The sequence below is a fragment of the Amblyomma americanum genome, chromosome 1 (assembly GCF_052857255.1).
Source record: "Amblyomma americanum isolate KBUSLIRL-KWMA chromosome 1, ASM5285725v1, whole genome shotgun sequence".
NCBI lineage: Eukaryota > Metazoa > Arthropoda > Arachnida > Ixodida > Ixodidae > Amblyomma > Amblyomma americanum.
Window position 1 is genome coordinate 37,683,899 of NC_135497.1, and position 21,774 is coordinate 37,705,672.

Genomic DNA, 21,774 nt, shown 5'->3' on the forward strand with positions numbered 1-21,774 from the left:
GAAGATTTTGATTGTATAAAAATGCAACCAGCAATTTTCGTGCTAGACGTTATCACACCATGTTTAATGCACATTTACAATCTAGTCTGAAGTACTGAAATATTTCCTCAAAAATGAAGATAGCTAAATAGTCTTGTTTAAAAGTGGTGAAAGAAATAATCTAGGTAATTACAAGCCCATATCTATTTTGCCACTGCTGGGGTCTTTGACCCCACCTTGAGAAGTCAAAAATACTTTGTGCCATAGTGTTCTTTGGCTATAGATGCCCTTACGCCACAAAAATCCATGAACATTCATGTTTTCTAAGCTACCGGAAAAAGTAATTCATCAAGACTTCACTTTCCTCAATAGACATTCCCTTATTGCTTCAGCTCAGTACAGCTTTAGACCTCGTGTATCAACGGAAGCGGCTTTATTACTCCAAGAGGTATCAATATTAAGCAACACTGAGAATAAACTGCTGACACTGGGTATTTTTATCGATTTCTTGAAAGCCTTCAATCGAGTAAATCATATTACTATGTTAAAAAAACTGTTCTGTTATGGAATTAGAGGTGTTGCAGTTGATTTAGTAAGTGGCTATTTATCAGGAAGGTATCAATCCATTCACATTAACCGAGAAATGTCAACGGCCCGTGACATTAAATGTGGTGTTCTCCAAGGCAGTATCCTGGGGCTGCTGTTATTCATTATATCTATAAACGATTGAAAACGCCACTATTTATATAATGTATGCAGATGACAAGTATTTTTTTAGCAGGAACAGATTCTAATGACCTAATAAAATGTGGAAATCTTATTCTGCATAAGCTCAATGCATGGTCTCTCGGAAACTCATTACTATAAATGAACTGTTCTAAAACAAAAGCTGCCTTTTTCCACCCAAAATCAGTCCCATGTAACCTTGGTGAGGTCCTACACTTAAATGACTCTGTGATTGAAATCTCTCCTGCCGCTAAATCCCTGGGAGTAATATTTAACGAATTTATGCATTGGGATCACCACATTGACTACCTGCGCAGTAAACTTACAAAGGCCTTAGGTATGTTAAGGAAGTTTAATATCTATTGCCCCGTTTGAATCCACATTTGCACTACAACCATCTAGTATCAGGAAATAGCACTATTAACGTACTGTATAAGCTAATTTTAATGCAAGAAATGCTCTACAAATGATTTCAAAGCAGTCTTATGATGCCCACAATCTCCATTCTTGACTATACTAAGAATTGTGAAATTACACAAGTAGCACGAGTTTAAGCTACTCTCAATACTTAAATCTGAAATATGTAAGGGCACACACGCACGCACGCACACACGTGCACACACACACACACAAAACGCATGCATGCAAAATAAAAATGAGGCTCATTCACACTTGGTTCACTCTTCTTTGCACAGCAAAGCACAGTGGTTGCAGAGCTGTTGGACAGGAACAAATTTTTTCTACAGAAGCATAAGCTTGCATGCACGCATATGCACGACACACGTACACACACATTCTTTAACAACATTGACACACTTGCAAAGCAACATTTCTTTACACTAAATGAGGCATACAGAACTTTGCAATGTCCCAAGGTCTCGCACTATATATGAATTTCGGATGGTTCAGTCTAGCATTCCACAGGTTTTAAATAAATACCATCTCACAATAGAGAAATTGCATGCCCTTTCTAAAACTGGCTTATATGCATTTTTTTGTATAGTGCATGTAAGCCTTCACTTTTTAATCCATTTTTTCGCCTCCATCGAAATTCGACCGCCGCGGCCGGGATGGAACCCGGGTCTTTCGGGCCGGCAGCCGAGCGCCATAAACACTCAGCCACACTGTGCGATGTCAGTGCACATTAAAGAACCCCAGGTGGTCGAAATTTCCGGAGCCCTTCACTACGGCGTCTCTCATAGCCTGAGTCGCTTTGGGACGTTAAACCCCTATAAACCAAACCATTTTTTCAAATAATACAGTAGTTGTTTACAAACTACTGTATTACTGTATTGTTTACAAACTAATATTGCAGTTGTGATAATCTTTGTTAGAATTGTACTGCTTACGTCAGCTCAAGTGTCCACTGCCGGTTATTTGGAAGGTGGGGTTTGTTAAGATACTTGTATGTGGCTTTCTTCCCACCTTTCCAATATCTCATGTGCAAATTGCTTTGTACTTTGTGGTAAATAAATACACTTCAACTTCAACCTCAATTCTTCTTATCATGTGTCACATATCTATTTTTCCAGATATAACCTCAATTCTTCTTATCATGTGTCACATATCTATTTTTCCAGATATTGCACAATTAAGCAGGAGTCTTCATAACCTGAATATTAGGCCATAGTTTGCCCATACTGATAATTGCAAATGGTTATTTTCTGCACACAGTTGAACAATAGAACTTATACCCATGCCACACAGGCAAATTTAATGGCATTAGCTCCTGCCATTCGCGACCTACTGAGTTCGCCCAAACTCATTTTCCCCAAGCAATGCGAACTCCCGGCCGCATTCTGTGTGCAGAAAAACATACAACTTCCTAACCAGTAGAAAATGGTTAATTCATAACTTTCAGTCTGATGAGGCATCTCTACTACATTTTTCGGCGCTATTTTTGCCAGCACTTCTGACAGATGCTCTCAGCTTGTATGCTCACATGCAAGTTAATGGCTACTTTTTCGGCTGGTCGTCGTTTTCCACGAAATAATTTTTACATTACATTTCAACAGCCTTCCCAAGATATTGTGCTCATTACGACTGTTTATATTCAGAGAAAATTTTTTACTGCTTTGCAGTCATTATTGTCATCATGACTTTCATATCATGACACTAAATCTGGACGTGTAGCAACAACTCCAAAAATAATGGCATTAAAAAAACTTGAGGCCTTAAGCGTTTACTGCCATTTCCTGTGTGCGTGTGGCACACATATCAATTTCTGGAAAAATATGATCCCCTCCATTAAGCTCACTTCTAATAGAAATTAATGTCATATGATTTTATGTGTTTTGATGTGTTTACAGTGTACTACTTCCATTTCTTTCACGTTACTGCAACTTTGATATATTCTATGTTAGCATTTTATATTCATTTCCTGTGCTCTGCCATATTTCAAGTCAATTCCGTTTTTATTGTTAGTTGTTCGTGCATTAATTTTACTGATTTCTTTACCACACACCTGCAAAAGCCCCATATAGGGGTTGCAGTACGTATAAATAAATAAAATAAATATTGTACTGAACAAATCAATGCCAACATTTTTGGGGTGACCAACACGGTCAGAAACAATGAGGTTGAAGAATAGCAGACTGAAGAGGACAGTAAGAGAAACATGCACACTAGGTAGCAACAATCTGCCAGAAATGTAACTTAAACTTACCAAGTGGGTATTTTGGCAGTGGCAAGGCAAAGCTGGAACCCTCACCAGTCAAGCCTCCTGACTTAGGTGTTTGAGTCGCTGGACTGCAAGAGGTACACAAGTTTAATGGAAAGAAAAGGAGGCCAGTAGCATTTCACATGGCATTAAAAATTATTCAATCCATTTCTTTACCCAGCAAAGTTCTACAAGCAAAGAGTAGAGCCACCTTTACAACTAAGAAAATACACCATGCTTTTAATTACAACCTTGGCTGCAAGCCATGGATACAAATCATGCAAAATTCATTGACAGGAGTGCAGAAAACTGGACATCCCCAGATCACTTGCCTCCATGACAGCTCCGTTAGGTTCCTTGCAAGACCACCAACTGGCGACAGCTCTAAGTCTCCATCCCACATAGGTGAGCCAATCTTGGAGGGTGAACTCATGGTTCCTGGAGCCTGTTCCAAATTCTTTGTTGACCACAAATGACAAACTTTCTGCCTGACACTTGATCAGAGAACTTTTTTCTCCAACTTCATATTTAAAAGACCAATCAAAATAAAGCATCGTCCCTCATCACCTGAATCGCTTTGGGACATTAAACGCCATAAACCACAACCACAAAATAAAGCAGCCCTGTTTGTTCAGCCTCATTTATGGAAGACACCTTCCGACTGTACTGGAACAATTTTCACACCTTGACACAATTTCAAGTTGTCAAACACTGCTTGCTTTCATCCTTCAGTGGCTTTCAAAGACCCCAGAGACAAGGGGGGGGGGGGGGGGGGTTCTGTTTTCATAACCTCCCCAGCCCACTACTTAAACAGACTTTTAAACAGACCCCCAGAATCAGAGTAGGTTTTCATAGCCATCTAAGAAGTTGTCTCAACACATAAAATTTCCTGTTAACTGAACAGGTTTGTCCTGCTCACGTCTGCAGACCCGATATCGCAGCTTGCTGCGGTGACTCGGGCTGCCGACGTCATTGTTCGATACTGTTCATGTCTAAATGGTACAGGATAAGGAATATGTGGTAAAAGGTTTTTAATACACTGGCAACTAAAATCACACATCACAGCTCGTAGCAGGTTAAACCAAATGACATCCTGCATGATGCTCCAACATTGCAGAAAGAAAAAAGACAGAAGTTAAAATAACAAAGCAATGGATCACACCCTTTTTTGCTAGCTTAGCTTTCCTTATCCTGTACCATTTAGACATGAACAGTATCGAACAATGACGTCGGCAGCCCGAGTCACCGCAGCAAGCTGCGATATCGGGTCTGCAGACGTGAGCAGGACCTCCCAGTCCTCCCAGCTCAAGATGGTGTGCTGTCCCTGCGGCGGAGGGTCAACAGGGCAGCCGAAAAGGATGTGAGAGAATGTGGCGTGGGGGTCACCACATAGGGAGCATGCAGGGGACGTGCCAGAATCGTGGGATAACAGCTGAGGGGATGACAGAGAGCGGATCTGGAGGCATCTGAAGAGGATCTATTGGGAGTGCGTAAGAGAGGGCTGGGGAGGGGTGGTAAGTCCGACGGTCCAAACGGGGTATTTGCATGAGCTCCGCACGCAAAGGTGTGCACCTGCTCCCTCGAGAATCGTGGATTGAGACTGTCCTGAGCCTGGCAAATCAAACCTCGGGCCAATTTATCGGCAGCCTCGTTTCCAGGGTTCCCAGGGTGAGCCGGCGCCCCCTGGAGCTCTACCCTGTGCAGTAAATTTTGGGTAGGGGTGTTCAACAATTGCCAGGCAGGGTCTGAATCCTGGTCCTGGCAAAGTTGGACAGAGCCGTTTTGGAATCGCTGAACATGTATTGGGTGTCCGAATGTGCAAGGGCTAGGGCGATGGCGGTCTCCTCTGCCTCCTTGGGCATAGAGCCCGAGGGAAGACGGTGAGTTAGGGGGTGGGGCAGGGTTTGATTGTAGGCAACTGCTACCACTTCATGCGCTGTACATGCGGCGTCTACCCAAACGCCATCGTGGGCTTGCCCGCAATACTTATGGAGGGCATTAGCGCAAGCTATGCGGCGAGGGATACGATATTGGGGATGGACGTTTCGAGGAAGGCGTTTCACAATGAGAGGTGTATGGATGTGTCGAGGGATGGCTATAAGGACTGAATGGTTAGCGGGTGTGCTGATGGGAAGGGAGGAGAATATATGGCGGCTAGTGGTGCTCGCAGCAAGTCTACGGTACTGTGTCTGAAGGTATGCGTCAACTAGTTCCTGAATGGTGTTATGCATGCCTAGTGCAAGGAGTTTGGCTGTGCTAGCACTACGAGGTAGGTTTAGGGTTGCCTTAGTCGCAAGGCGGATCATGGCGTTCACGCGTTCTGTTTCCGTGAGGTTCAATTTGAGATATGGGGTTTCGTATAGAATGCAGCTAAGCATAAATGCATGCACTACTTTAATGCTGTCCGCTTCGTCTAAACCCTTGTTAAGGGAGGACACTCGGCGTAGAAGGTGCAACACTGATTGCATGGAGGCCTTGAGTTTTAAAGGGTATGTTCATTTCGCCCAGAATCCTGTAAGTGAAGGCCAAGGATGCAGACGACAGGTGTGATAATGTCTGCAGCCACAGACAGGTGCACTGCAAGCTCACTTCTAGCAGGCATTATTAGCATTTTCCCCTACTAACTATACTCATAAAAAGTGTGGCTGTAGCCATACTTTTGCCACAGTCAAACATGAGACAACAAAAAGCAAGCTATGCGATTACTTCAGTCACATCACGACACATAAAAAAAAAAAGAAAAAAAGAACAGAGGAAAGATTTCACCACACCATTTCGTATTGATTTTCTAGCCTGCTATAACTGATGTCTATGCTTGCAATAAGATGGCACCTAAATTAGGCAGCAAAGAAAGTGGTCACATCCCATTTTTATTGAGAAACTTTCCTTTTTAAATCCTGTCAAGATGCCAGTGATAGTTTTCACTCAAACTTTAACATGGGTGAGAATGGCAAAAGAATTAGTATTACCTTCTACCCCGTCCAGCTTAAAAGGCATCTAAATGTTTAATCTGCAGAGTATGTCACCAATAGCAGCTACAGTTTAAGCACTAAAACCTGATGTCACACGTCTGAATTCAGCGGAGGAAAAGTTTTCCATTTTTAAACCTGGTTCTCTCAGCAATAACTGAGTCTTGCTACAAGAAAAAAACATTAACACAGCCAGAAACACCCTTAGAATCAGTTTTTACTACTGCCTGATACAACGCAAGAACAAAGTCGGAAACATTCCACAAAGAAAGCCCTCCAGTCCATAGCTATTCTCATTTCACAGGGGCACCCGGTGCATCCACATGCCACACTATGCTAAGGGATTAACTGCAAAGTCATGACAATAAGAAGATGCCATTGGCTGGAGGGCTTCCTTTAACTCTTTCGTTACCATGCCACTACGCACTGATCACCGGGGATCAACAGATTCAAAACGTGATTACAGTGTTACCGGGAGGCCGTAGAGGTGTTGTTGCACGATTCAGCGGGTTGTTTAGATACTCTACTTTAGTTTCTTGAGTAGATTGAAGCTGAGGTTTCAACGTAGAGTGCTCACAGAACGCCATATGCTGCAAGAACGGCAAAAGCTCGGAAACATCTCTCTTCACACAATTCTGGTGCATCTGCGGCAGATTTTTTTCAATGCACCAAGCAACAGTTACTCTGATGATGATATTGCGTCATCGGACTTTGATGCTGACGAAGAAATTGCGCAACTTCAGCACGAAACATGGGCACCTGTCTGACTGTAAGGTTCATTTTCCACTTGACTGTTTTTTCGTTCCTGAAACTGGTTTACACATCGCACTGATGTCATGAATGATATTTCTGGCTTCCGTAATGTCTCGTCACCATATGGGTATGGGCAGAATCGACTTCATATCCAGTAGAAATCGGGCTACTGACCGCGAACTGACGCTTCGCAATAGCACAAAACTGTTCTTGAAAGCTGTGGATGGGCTCCAACTGCTCCTAAATCATCCAAAACATCTCCTGAAATAGTTTTTTATGAAGCCAAAGCATTGTAGAGCATTTTCAAGCAATTTACCATCAAACCTGGCTATAACTAGCTGATATTACAAGTTATTGACTGTATCGAACTCTCCCTAAATTTTTTCAACATACACAAGCTTTTCTTATGTAATATAGCGAATACGGTTTTCCATAAAATGATTATATTGAACAGCCCAGCACTAAGCTGTGCCTGTTCGAATGGCAGGCGACAGGCTTTATCTCACAACATGGGCGACTAGTGGTGGAGCGGCAAGCTTCCCCGCCATAGTCTGGCTTTATCTCGCATTTGCCAGCAGCACCACAGAATAGAAGCAGTGTGAGAACAGCTTATAGCCAGGCAATCAGCACCTGTTTACGCCTGTAGCACCCATCGATACTGCCCAGGAACCAGTGACGAGGTCGGATGTTGTAGCTTTCCAGCAGCCACCCTATGCTCACGTCGACTGTGATAGAGCGGAGGTGGTGAAAATGGTGATAGCTTTCTTCCCAACGTCCAACTTTTTATGTGAAAGTGCTGTAATGCAAGGAAGTCACCCTTGCTGGCATTCGAGATGCCACCGTTGATAGCTACGGTGCTTTGCACGGAAACCAACCTGACGTTTGTCACTGTTTTTTTTTTTTTCTGTGGCCTCTGCAATCGCTGTAAGCAGCTTCAAAACGGTGATAAAGTCATAACTACCTTCTTCCGCAAACGAGAGAACAGGAAGTGAACATGAAAGAGCCCCAATGGTGAGACTAAAAATGAAATTCACTTCACACTATGCGCTCAACCTGGCATCGTTCAGAATGTGGACGTCCTCGGAAATGTGCGCTGTAACTACCACAGAATGGTAAGGTCTCGAATTAGCTTAGACTTGAAGAAGGAACGGAAGAAGCTAGTGAAGAGGAAGTCCATTATCGAGTTAGCGGCAAGAGGAAAAATAGAGGAATTCAATATATCGCTGCAGAACAGATATTCAGCTTTAACTAAGGAAGACGATCTTAATGTTCATACAATGGAAGATAATCTGACAGCTATCATTACGGAGTTCGCAGTAGAAGTAGGCGGTAGGACGGTTCAACAGGTTACCGGCAAGCTATCTCAGAAGACGAAAGATCTCAATAAGAAACGCCAAAGCATGGAAGCGTCTAACCCTACAGACAGAATAGAACTAGCAGCACTATCAAAGTTAATAATTAAGCGCAAGGTAGCCGACATAAGGAATTTTAAAAAGGAAAGAATCGAGCATGCTCCAAAGAACAGAGCTAGCCTAAAAGCGGAGAAGAGGAAACTAGGCATAAGTAAAAACCAGATGTGCACGTTAAGAGACAAGGAGGGCAATGTCATTAGCAATATGGATAAGATAGTTAAAGTAGCCGAAGAGTTCTACACAAATCTATACAGCAGCCAATGTAATCAGAGTGTTAATGAGAGAGACAGTAGTGCACAGCAATGCGTCATCCCGCCAGTAATGAAAGAGGAAGTAAAGAAAGCCATAGGAACAATGTAAAGGGGAAAAGCAGCTGGTGAGGATCAGGTAACAGATCTGTTGAAGGATGGAGGGGAGATGGTAATAGAAAAACTACCCACCCTGTATACGCAAGGCCTTATGACTTCAACTGTACCAGAAGCTTGGAAGATCACAAACATTATCTTCATTCATGAGAAAGAAGACGCCAAAGAATTGAAAAATTACAGACCGATCAGCTTACTGCCTGTTGCCTACAAGGTATTTACTAAAGTAATCACTAATTGAGTCAGGGTAATCTTGAGTGTAATCAACCAAATGGTCAGGCAGGCTTTTGTAAAGGATATTCCACAATAGATTATATTCACACTATCAATCAGGAGATGGAGAAATGCGCAGAATACAACCAACCCCTATATATGACCTTCATTAATTACGAAAAAGCATTCGACTCAGTGAAAACCACAACAGTCATACAGGCACTGCGGATTCAGGGTGTAGAGGTACATTATGTCAAAACACTGGAAGATATACCGGGTGTCCCAGCTAACTTAAGCCAAGGGTTAAAAAAAATGATTAGAGACAGGCGAGTGAACCAGTTGCTTATTGACGACAGCCACCTTGCGCACCACAGGCAATTTTTTGTTTCAATATTAATTAACAGTTTCATTAAGTTTAATTATATAAATTGCATTTGAAGAGTTGTCGAGCACCTTCAGAAACCCCCACTCCATCATTTACGATAAGGAAACCCTGACGTGTTTTTTTTTCCAGCTCCAAAAAAAGCCCGCGAAATACAGAAATAATCCAACTAACAAATCATGCTGCTTTCAAGCGTGGTTTGAGCAAACGAAATCACCTGCAGCCTTGACTCGACAGCCCCGAAACCAGCGGCAGGCCGATATGTTGGCGGTGGTTTCACGTCTGCGTCAGCCAGTTGGCACACATGACGGTGCAAGTGGCTGCCGCCATCATATCAGCCTGCCGCTGCTGGTGGGCCGTCGAGTCAAGGGCAGGTGATTTTGTTTGCCCAAACCACGCTTGAGAGCAGCACGATCGTGGTGCGCGAATCTGTTAGTCACATGGTTCATTTTTGTATTTCGTGGGCTCTCTTTGAAGCTCGAAAAAAGAAAGACATGCGTGAGGGTTTTCTTATTGTAAATAATGGAATGAGGGTTTCTGAAGGCGCTCTACAACTCTTCAAATGCAATTTGTCTAAAATGAATATTTTTTATTTAGGTAATTAAACTTAAACTATTAAATAATTGTGAAACAAAAACTGCCTGTGGTGTCACCAATATGCAACTAATTTCTCTCGCCTGTCTCTAATTTATTTTTTAACCCTTGGCTTAATTTAGCTGGGACACCCGGTATATAGCAACTGCACAGATACCATAGTCTTCCATGAAGTCAGCAATAAAATTCCACTAAGGAAGGGAGTCAGGCAAGGAGGCACTATCTTACCCATGCTATTCACTGCCTGTTTACAGGAGGTATTCCCGAGGCCTGAATTGGGAACAGTTGGGGATAAACGTTAATGGAGAATAACTAAATAATCTGCGATTTGTTGATGACATTGCCAGCTGCGCCCACCCTATGCCTGCAAACTTCTTAATCTCATCCACCCACCTAACCTTCTGCTCGGGAGGTGAACTGAAAATCATGACCAATGAGTTAGACAGAGCAGAACAGTGGGTCTAAAAATTAACATGCAGAAAACCAAAGTAACGTTCAAAAGTCCAGCAAGGGAACAGCAGTTCACAACTGGATGTGAGGTGATGGAAGTGGTAAAGGAAAAAGTCTACTTAAGGCAGGTAGTGACAGCTGATCTGGATCATGAGAGGGAAATAACTAGAAGGATAAGAATGGGATGGAGTGTATATGGCAGGTTCTCTCAGATCATGAATAGCAGTTTACCAATCTCCCTCAAGAAAAAAAGGGGCAGAAACATGGAGGCTAATGAAAAGGATTCAGCTTAGGTTAGGGACAACGCAGTGAGCCATGGAAAGAAAAATGATAGGTGTAACGTTAAAAGACCGGAAGCGGGCAGAGTGGGTGAGGGTATAAACACGAGTTAAAGACATCCTAGTCGAAATCAAGAGGAAGAAATGGGCTTGGGCAGGGCATGTAATGCGAAGGCAAGATAACCGCTGGTCCTTAAGGGTAACGGAGTGGATTCCAAGAGAAAGCAAGCGTAGCAGGGGGCGGCAGAAGGTTAGGTGGGTGGATGAGATTAAGAAGTTTGCAGGCATAGGGCGGGCGCAGCTGGCAAAGGACAGGGTTAATTGGAGAGGCATGAGACAGGCCTTTGCCTTGCAGTGGGTGTAGTCAGGCTGATGATGAGATGATTTGTGTTCAAACAAATGTCTTCAGAACGCACATTCCATTGCTATCACTTTCATGCATTTTGCATCTTTTTTAAACCTCACATATTCTTCAGGAAAAAATTATGTTTGAAACCTATCAAAAACAGTCATTTTGCTCGTGGTAACGAAAGAGTTAAGAGGTGTTTGCTGCTTCTTTCTTGAGCTGTATCTGACTATACAGAGCTGTCCTCAATGCCCTTTTAATAAGGGTAGCAGACTTTTTTCTCCTAAACATTTGATGTTTGCAGTAAGAATGCAAAATCTAAAATTAAATCTTCCCACTACTGGTTCTTGAACAGCACCAGCCCGAACTTAATGAGGAAATGGGTGGTGAGCAAGTTGGCGAATAACTTTTTGAAACAAAACCGCATAAATGGTACACAAGACAAAGATGCAGTGTCCGTTTCTTCATGCCTGCGAGCCATTCATGTGTTTTGACTCCAGAACTCAGTGAGGAGTGCAGCAACCAGCACAGAACAAACTAGCATATACCGCGCTTGCCTCATGGAAAACAAAAAAAAAGATAAAATTAAGCTCGGCAAACATGATGTCACGCCTTGTACGCATGCGGAGCAAAACGATGTCATGCAAATCTGCATGAACCACATTCTGGGCACTCACTGTACCGTTGCAAATCCCTGCAAACCATCATGTCAATTTCAGTCTGCCCTTTCCCTCCTCAGACTTCTCAGGTGCGCATAATTCCCCTGACAATTCCATGTTTTCTAGGTCACTAGACGCCATGTAAACTTCCTGTGGTACATTATGCACCATCGTCATAAGCCAAATTGAGCCTACAGCAGGAGAACTGCTTCCAGTGATTTGCAATTATTTTTTGCTTTTTGCCAGCTACAGCCACATCATTTCAGAAACTGCTTCAGCTCATCACCCCACCTAACTCTCAGCCCCCATGAATCACCTTTTCCCTCTTTTAGTACCCACTCCAATAGACCATTGGCAGTCAGTTCTGTGCATCATGTGTCCGTATTTATTCATATTTTTATTTTAGTCTTTGTTATGAGTAAGTCGCTTTTCATAATTTGGAAGTGGGAGCCAAATAAACTTCACCCATTTCTTATATACCCACTAATTTCTCCATGATGATCTGGATACTGTTTTGGTTTTTGGGGTTAGTCGCGATTTCTTGGTCTCAATAAAAGTATAGTCCAACTGCTTCCAGTGCCTTATTACCAATTGCAAACAGATTTTTTTTTAACTGTCCAAAATGACCTCAGTTTCATTCATCTCCATATCTAGGCCTACCGTTGCATCTTGAATGCCCACCAATAATTCCCCGTATTTCATCCCTTGCATTGCTTATGAGGACAACATAGTCAGTAAACTGGAAATTGCTGACGTATTTCTAATAAACCCTTACACATAACTCTTCCCAATTTGATTCTTTGAATACTTCTTGCAGACATCCAGTGAATAATAATCTCCCTACCAGACACCCTTTCTAACTGTTATTTCATTTTTCCCATGGAGTGCTTTGGTCCCAGCAGATGCTTTGGTCCCGGCGCAGTCCCAGCAGATATTTATTAGCATAATTATAATGGTGTCCACAACAATGTCCCGACTGTGAAATTTCTTCATGTCTGCTGACGTTTCTATCAAATAAAATGCTGTTTTCTAATGTATGAAGGCCATATATCGAGACTTTTTAAGTACTGCATATTTCTTCATAATGTGACTAAAGGTATAAGAAGACAGCCTAATGTAAAATATATTAGCAATTACCTCAGTAAATATCTTGTAAATAACAGGCAGGAATCTAATGAGATCTTTCAAGTCTGACATTACACTTGTTATGGATTTCTATTATTAAAACATTCTTCCACGCTTCAGGTAGTTGGGTTCACGAGGTGTTCTGTAAACAGGGTTGACAACTTCACAACAATTTTATGTCATTCCGCCACCGCGGTAGCTCATTGGTTATGGCACTCGGCTGTTGACCCGAAAGACATGGGTTCGATCCTGGCCGTGGCGGTCGAATTTCGATGGCGGCGAAATTCTAGAAGGCCGTGTTATTGTGCAATGTCAGTGCAAGTTAAAGAACCCCAAGTGGTCAAAATTTCTGGAGCCCTTCACTCAGCGTCGCTCATAGCCTGAGTCGCTCTGCGACATTATACCACCATAAACCAAAAACCAAAACTTTACGCCATTCCCTTTTCAAATATAGGTTGCTCTTTGACCATACAATGGATTCCTCTCATAAATGTTCAGCTGGCTTCGCCTCAACACTGTGTGGCTGTCTAATGACAGAACATAAAATATTTAAAGCAGCATATAGAGAAATATCATGTTTTATGGGGGTTTAATGTCCCAAAGCGACTCAGGCTATGAGGGTCGTCGTAGTGAAGGGCTCCGGAAATTTCGGGGTTCTTGCACTGACTTCACACAGTACACGGGCCTCTAAAATTTCGCTTCAATTGAAATTCAACCGCCGCAGTCGGTATCGAACCCACATCCTTCGGGTCAGAAGCCGAGAGCCATAACCACTGAGCCACCGCGGCGGCTTAAATATCGTTTTATGACGCAGAATATATCAATGTGGTTCTCATGACAACACATGCACTTGTAAGGCAATTTCCTTCAGCATTATCCTTGTCTCACTGAAGGCCACTAATGCCATATTTAGGGCAAACTGCACTCTGGGAAAGCCAACCTAAGAAATTATGAAAGAGGTTCACTTTATACTTATTACGCCCGCATCTTGTATGATGCCGGGCATTTCATTTGTATTCTCTTTGTTTAGGCTTTATAAATCCTAGGTATTCATAAATCCTGAACTAGTACCCTTTGAAAATTCTGCCACAGCTCCACTATCCCTGGAGCCTACACCACAGCTTCCAACTACCTTTCCACCTGTCTACTTCGGCTTATTTTAGCTCTAAATTCACTGAATAAAATAAGGAACTGGATGTTAAAACTGTTCATCATCATCACATCTTCAGAGAACCTTTTGACTTCATATTTGTGATGTGATGTTGGTGCATAGACTTGTAATACCTTCAATTTGTATCTTTATTACTACGACTGCTACACTTTCATTCCTGATGAAGAATTTTGGCATGTTTCTCATTCTTTTTGCACAGATTAAAACCCTGCACTGTGTTCATTCCTGTTAAGCAGTCTTGTATAGCAGAGGACATGTTTGTATCACATTGGTAATCCAAACATACCAAAGCCTTACGGCATCCTATTTAACTCCCCATAATTCTTTCAGCACAGCTAGGCTTGATATGTTAGGCAGGGTACTAGTAATTAATACCGCAGCGTTCAGGTTCCAATAGTGGCCTGTCTGCATTCAGAGGTACGCCCAGTATGGGACATTACAGCAAAGCAATTCGTGTCACTAATTCTTGAATTAGATGCCGAGGAGGGATCACATTACTCTTTCCAAGCTCATGCAGGCAAAATAACTGCTTTGCCAACAGATTTGTTACCCAAGCCCTGCAACAGGCACATGTCCAGAGAGCTTTTGTAAAAGATGGCATGCAGCTGCCAGTGTGAACACTGCACTGAGTGTCACAGAACACAAGAACATCAACAAAATAAAACAGCAAGGCACAATACACATATTAAGCATTAGACCAGGCCACTCAAGAAGGATGCAGGCACACAGTCTTACTCTGCCTCATGCTGGCAGAGTCAGAAGTGCTTGATTCGCTGTTGCTAAGTGTTCCCTGCTACTACTACGGCTAATAACTAACACTGCTGCCACTAGCAACAGCTTATGCAGTGAAAGTTTGGCTCTCGATTCCATAGTTTGTTGCGGAAACAAGAACCTTTCAAACTTCCACAACACAAAACTTTCATTTGGCTAACTACGAAATTAAACCCTGCTGTGGTCTGCAGTATGTACAAAATCATTCAACAGATGATGCCTGGCAGAAGGCTACCAGTGCCAAGGAAATCTGTCTGCAAGGTAGAACTACAAGACCTGAAGTTTATCCCTCCAGTAAGTCACTTCTAATTTGTCTGACCTGTTGATTTCAGGAGGGACAGCCACTGAGAAAAAATAAATTCTAAAAGCACAGATCAGGGCAATTTTTTTTTTCTTAAAAACGGCTGTTTCCCAATGACTGCTGCACCTCACAGACAGAGCATTAGCAGATCTTTAAATTTCACTCCATATTTTATAATACAAAACAGACCCTACTAGTCAAAATGTTCCATTTGTATTTGGTTCACTTCTCAAACTGAGACTTATATACCCTTGCAACTTGCAACAACACAATCAAATTACCTGGGCTGCAAACGAGCGCAGCATTTTCGTCATTCACAAGCGTGTACAACAGCTACATTTTGGTGCTCGGAAACAAGCAGCTCGCTAAAATAGGGCCCCTTTATCTTTTGCGGAAACCAATATATTAGCATTTTCAATGCATTTTCGCAAGAATTACAGAATAGTGCTGACTGCCTGAAAAGAGGAAACATGCTAAGTTTGAAAAAGCGCTAGCATTTACATGTGGAACTGGTCGCGACAAAGTTTATTTTCGTTCTCGATATATATCGTGTGTTGGTTGCATTCCCCTCTATATTCAGGGTGCATTTTTACGCACTTTATTTATTTTTTTGAGCAGACAGCACCAAAGTATCATTCATCATTCTTTGACACAAACGCATACGACAAAAGCGTTTTTGCACTACTGACCATAAATTGAATACAAGCAAGCTGCTGAGCAGTGAAAATAACATGAACAAATAGAACAAACTAGCCTTGCTTTGTTTAGGTCAGCTCGGCATTACCTGCACCCCCTCCTCGTTCGTGAACTAATAAAGAAGTGAATCGGTTCAAACCAACAACTCGAAATGGACCACGCTTTTCCCGCGACTTCCCGTGAGGCCCGTTTCAAAGGGTGGAGCCGTTACGCGACATTTAGACTAATATTAAATTAAGAGAAAACGCGAATAGTTAACAAGGTTGTTATTCAAACGCTCGCACGCGTTAACAAAGGCGCACGAAAGCTATAACTCGAAAACTGGATAACGTGCATAGGTCAACGTGCAGCGCACATGGAAAATGAGCTGGACGTCCCGTGCGTACAGCTTACCCTTGCCTTGATGCAGTGACAACCGGCGAGAAGATGTAAGCCCAGTTCTCCGCTCGTCAAAAGTATTACAACTGCTGTACATTCGAGCACATACCGTCCCCGGCTCGTTGGACCACTCAAACTGGCCGCGGCCAGCGGAGAACAACGAGCGGCGCTGTAAAGGGCGCCTTGACCCAGACTAGCAACACCACCAGTTTAAACTCGCCACACGCTAGCATTAGAAAAACGGCATACAAATAGGCCGAAATTTTGACAACTTATAATTAGTTGCGTCATCTGTACGCTAAAATATAAACTGTTTTGCAAAAAACTGCGCAACAAATTTAGCAAAAATATTTTATACTAAAAACCTAGAGGGCGCATAATTTGCTAGTTTTACAATTTTTTTGCGCCAAAAAATGGTTTGTTGCGTATGTTTTATGTATAGTGAACTAGATAGTTCCATGCCATGGTTTCATGTGACGGTTAAGTTTTGCGATTGATACGAGCGGGATAGTAATTTGATGAGTGGGATTTGATCGCGGAACAGTTAAAACGGTTGCCTGTGGTTGGCAATTCCGACCACGCAACCACGCAAACTGCTGCATTTTATCTTCTCTCCTTTTTATTTCTATTATTTTACCTTTTTCGCACCGCTCTCCTTTTCTCTTTTATCTCCCAAATCCCCTTCCTCATGCAGAGTAGCATGCCAGCGATTTTCAAACGGCGGCTAAATTCTGTTTTTTTTTTTTCATTAAAGAGTGTCTCTATCTCTCTCAACAGGCACCTTCGAGATTTCGTGTTTGACTTGACAACCGACAACTTTCATTTCTGCGCCCATTCTCGCAGCTAAACTAAAACTGTGACAAACGTTGCAACAAATGTAATTGGAATTACCACCAGTTAAGTAAACGTTTTTCGAAAACTGATCGAAAATTGACCATTTGCGGAAGCCTGTAAGTCGTCTTCTCTGCAAGGTTTGTTTTCCAACCAAAAGGTTTCGGACACGACAAACATAAATTCTTCAAAGTTAAATTGGTTTTGGGGGTCGGGTTCGAACCTGGGAACTCCGGATCAGTAGCCGAGTGCTTCAACCACTCAAGCCACCGCGGCGGGTCACATTCTGCGAGCGAATTAAAACTCCGGATGGTCGCATCGTCGCGCTCTGCCTGCAGCAGCCTAGGCAGGAAAAGGAGCGAGACCGTCCTTTGTCAGTGTGTGTATGGGGAGTGGGTTTTCCTTGTCCTTCTGGCTTGGGGTGCGGGGGGCTGACTGCGATCCTCTTTTCTATACTGTATCATTGTACTTCTTTGACGCGTCTCTCTCGATCGGGGCCATCTTAAAGTTTTGACGGCTCTCTCGGGGCCATCTTGAATAAACTGGCGACATTCCTGAGTTTACTCAGAAGGGGCAATTTTACCCTTTTCGTTTCCACAAAGAATTCGAGAGTGCATATCGTCTGGGAAAGAGAACTTTTGGTTGGAAAACTAGCGCCTTGCGATGAAGCCGACTTACAGATTTCTGCAAATGAGGAAAGGAAGTGGCGTACGTATTATTACTGTCTTATAATAAACTGCACATCTCCAACCAAAACCTATAATTTTAACTCTACGTTTCGAAGCCGACTGGGCTCCTTCATCAGCGGTCAAGGAACGAAAGCTGTGATGCGAAAGGCGTGGGGGAGGGGGGGGGGGGGGGGGGGGGTTAAGGCTGTAGTCACGTTGTCGCACTGTAGGGAGGCGGTCAATGGCGACTTTTTTTCGTTAATTGAGTTGAAGAGCGAAGTCCCTGGGCATATACTGGGGGCAGGTTTCCTTTTGTGCGGTTGATGTTGTTCGGGGTGGCTTGGATGTGCCAGGATTCCAGAAGGAGCCTTTTGTGGTAATTTACCACAAACAACATCAAACGCACAAATGGAAACCTGCCCCCAGTTCGAAACGGTGGGTTAAACTTAGAGGTTTTGGTTGGAGATGTGCAGTTTATTATAAGTCTTCAAACCCAACCAGACAGGCAAATATCTGTCAAGATATGTTTAGTTTTCAATCTATATTACTGTCTCACATATCAGTGGACACCGCTGTAAGGGAAGGGATTAAGGAGGGAGAGAAAAAAGGAAGGAAGAAAGAGGTGCCGTAGTGGAGGGTTCCGGAATAATTTCGACCACCTGAGGACTTTTAATTATGTGCATGACATCGCACATAACATGGTTCGAACTCGGGCTCAGTAGCCAAGCGCTCCAACCACTGAGCGAGCACCTAACTTTTTTGGGTGCATGTGTTCTTGTTTGTAATGATGCGTAAGGCATTATTATACAAGGATTACCACCTGGTGTTCTCCTACGGACGCGAAATAATTTATAATTGCATTTCTTTCACGTGCTGTTTCGGTTTCAACAGTCGAATGAGGACGGTGACGCCAACGTGTGCTTACAGGTCACGTGAGGCATTAAAAAAACTGCCATATAAGCGCTGCTTTCACATTTGTTGTCATTCCAGCTCTTGAGAAAGGCTGCTTTGAATTACAACGATGAAGCAGTGATTGTATCGACGTTCTTCAATACCTCATGTGACATAAAAGCTCACTCTCACGTCACAACCATCGTTCGGCTGTTGAAACCGAAACCAAAACAGCATGACTGAAAAACGTAAAATTATTGGTCTTAGGCGATTATCACATGGTTATTCATGCGTAGTAGTGCCTTCAGCATCATTATAGAGAAGAAAACATGCTACCAAAATTAGTTGTCTATACTCCTTTAACACCCATGATTTTTAGATAAGGACAATTGGGAAAACTTGCTCTAGGGTTGTGTCAGTACCACTTTGGTTTTCTCATAGTTTTCCATGCCTGGTCATCAGCGCCAAGATCAAAGGATGCCGACAGTCGCACTTTTCGTCCTAAAGCTTAAATGATTTTGACTCAGAGGTATAGGTTGCAGAGATATTGCAAGCCCCTGGATCGCCTGTAAGCTCATTATGAAGAATAATATAAGGGAAGAAGCGATTGGCCTAAATTTTTCTCGAGGTCTTACATTCTGAGGGTGTTAGGGATCTATATATCCGCGGTGGTGGATAAATCCTTCGGCCTAGTCTGGAAATCTCAGAGAGCTCCTTGTAGGTGGTGAGGGGATCTTTGTCTCCGGGTGCCGGGGTCTCTGCGGCCGCTCGGGTGTATATATCTCGAGCGAGGCGATGGGCAGCCTCATCAATTGCCTGGTATACCCTAATGAGTTGGAACCAAGATGACTGAAACCTCCCGGTTTAGCGGGTGCTTCCTCAGTAGACTGGCCGCCTGATTGGAAATTAGGCCATCATCAATCGGGCAATGCACTGAATCTCCGGGAGATAAACAGACTGATCCCCTTGATCAAGCTGCCTAGGAGTCCTACATCCGCCGCCTGCCTGACTGCGGATGTACAAAAGATCGCCCTTCGCCTGGCGGAGGAGGCTTACTCCAGACCTTCTCTGCGGTCACGGCTCAGGAGGGCCGGCAAGGGGGAGACACTCTCTCTGGCAGAGCCCCTGATGTCCATGTAAATAAAGTCTCTCTCTCTATATATATATATTTCTCTTCGTCATAAAGCTTTATTTTGTCAAGGCTGCGGGCGCTGCTTCTCGGCGATCGTCAAAAGTACCCGTGGGGCGATGAATGAGGCGCACGCCACGATCGAAGAGGCGCTCGCAACGTGCAACCTCGTTCACCTGTGAAACCTAGAGACCTCAACCATTATATCTCACTATGTAGCGAGATGAAATGGCTGAGGTCGCAGGCCAGGTTATAGATAGCAAGTCGAAGGTAGTATCGAATGCAAATTGTTCCTTTCTTCCCCCACTCTTTCATGCCATCCTGTTCTGTAAAAAGCGAGATAGAATGGTTGAGGTCACAGGCCAGATTATAGATAGGAATTGTCGAAGGTAGTTTTTCGGAAGAAAATTGTTGATTTCTTTATTCACTCTTTCATGCCATATCCTGTTCTGTATAAAAGCACCACGCTATTTGAAAAATCAGTTGAAAGTACACCCTTCGTCTGTCTGTGTTTGCGTACCTTTCTGTACCACTTAGAGCGATTTCCTAAGTTTGAAACACCAACTAGTCCCCGCTCTTGCCTTGTTCCAATCACCATCTCGCTGGAACCTCACAGACCTAGAAGGTTGGGAGATCGCGGTCCCTAGCTCAGAGCCGGCCTCACAGGTTGGTGGAATGTGCGGAGAAGGTCGCCAGAAGTCATGGACTAATGACCGCCACACGGGATTAAAAACCAAGCCAACCAAACCTCCCCTAACGCCTTCCCTTGCTTTGTTCATCAATAAACTAGCCACACGCGCCCATTGGCGACCCGCCGCAGCGGCTCAATGGTTAGGGCGCTTGGCTACTGATACGGAGTACCCGGGTTCGAACCCGACGGCGTTGGCCGCGTTTCGTTTCGGAGGGCAAATAAGCAATTATCGGTTAAGAAAAAGGTTAAAGAAACAGAGAGAGCTCTGTGGAAAACAGGGATGCTGACCAAATCAGCACTGGGAACATACAGGATTTTTAAGCAGGAAATTGCCAAAGAAAATATCTATGATAATTGTAGCCCGGGAAGCTCTTTGTTGTTTGAGGCCAGGACCGGAGTTTTGCGGACTAAGACATATAGAGCCAGGTACCATGAATAGACACGTTGTGCGTTGCGTGCGGAGAGGAGGAGGAAACGGCTGAACACTTGATACTTTTCTGTAAAGGGCTACACCCTACAGCGGAAAGCAGCGGGGCTGATTTATCCAAGGCATTGGGGTTTAAGGACAGTGAAGAAAAAGTAGAGTTTAAGCGCGGGTAGAAGTAACCAAGCGAAGGCTATCTGATTGGTGGCTAAAATCAAGAGAAGAGTAAAATTTCATAAGTCATATGGCTAGGTGGCTTGAGCCATCGCCCGATTTAAAGGGTTCAGCCGTATCCATCCATCCATATTAAGCGGGTAGAAGTAGCCAAGCGACGGTTATATCTGATTGGTACGTGGCTAAAATCAAGATGACAGTAAAATTTCACGAGCCATGGCTAGGTGACTTGATTCACCGCCCGATTTAAAGGGTTCAGCGTTATCCATCCATCCATCCATCCATCCATCCACGAGTCGGGTCTGAACAACGCGCCAGACGAACGAGCCGTCGGCCGCCGCCTTCCTCCTCACTCTCATGTAAACACGGAACAGACGACGTCTCACGTTGCAAGCGTCGCCTCGCGAGCTTCTGCGCAGGAGACCCACATCTGTATTCCTTCTGATCATACCTTGTAGCCGAGACAGAAATAAAATCATGATGATAAATCGAGACGCTCACAAACAACCACACAGAGGGGACACAGCGGGACACAGCGCTTGCGTCCCCTCTGTGTGGTACGTTGTTTGTGAGCGCCTGGATTTATCATCATGAACGTATACCAACTAGCTCAGTTTTCTGCCCTGTTGCAACAGAAATAAGATCCCAGTTATCCCCTAGCGCAGAGAAGTCCTCAGTTTAATTATTAATCCATCCTGCTGTAAACAGGCACGAAACAGCAACCACTTCGGAAACGCTG

The 21,774-nt window shown here is 43.6% G+C and overlaps 1 protein-coding gene across 2 annotated transcripts in view; it reads right to left on the bottom strand.

Moving 5' to 3' along the window:
- LOC144112662 (M-phase inducer phosphatase 1-B-like) overlaps nt 1-16,474 on the bottom strand; it is a 179,030-nt gene extending 162,556 nt beyond the window's left edge. The window contains exons 1-3 of one of the 2 annotated variants that reach the window (XM_077645472.1): nt 16,243-16,474; nt 3,697-3,809; nt 3,371-3,453 (exon numbers count right to left, since the gene is read on the bottom strand). In XM_077645472.1, the coding sequence (XP_077501598.1) occupies nt 3,371-3,453; nt 3,697-3,797 (184 nt within the window). In that variant the 5' untranslated portion in view covers nt 3,798-3,809; nt 16,243-16,474. The remainder of the gene's footprint in view (nt 1-3,370; nt 3,454-3,696; nt 3,810-16,242) is intronic. The other variant, XM_077645473.1, reaches the window with a different exon arrangement.
- Between the last annotated feature and the right edge of the window lie 5,300 nt (nt 16,475-21,774).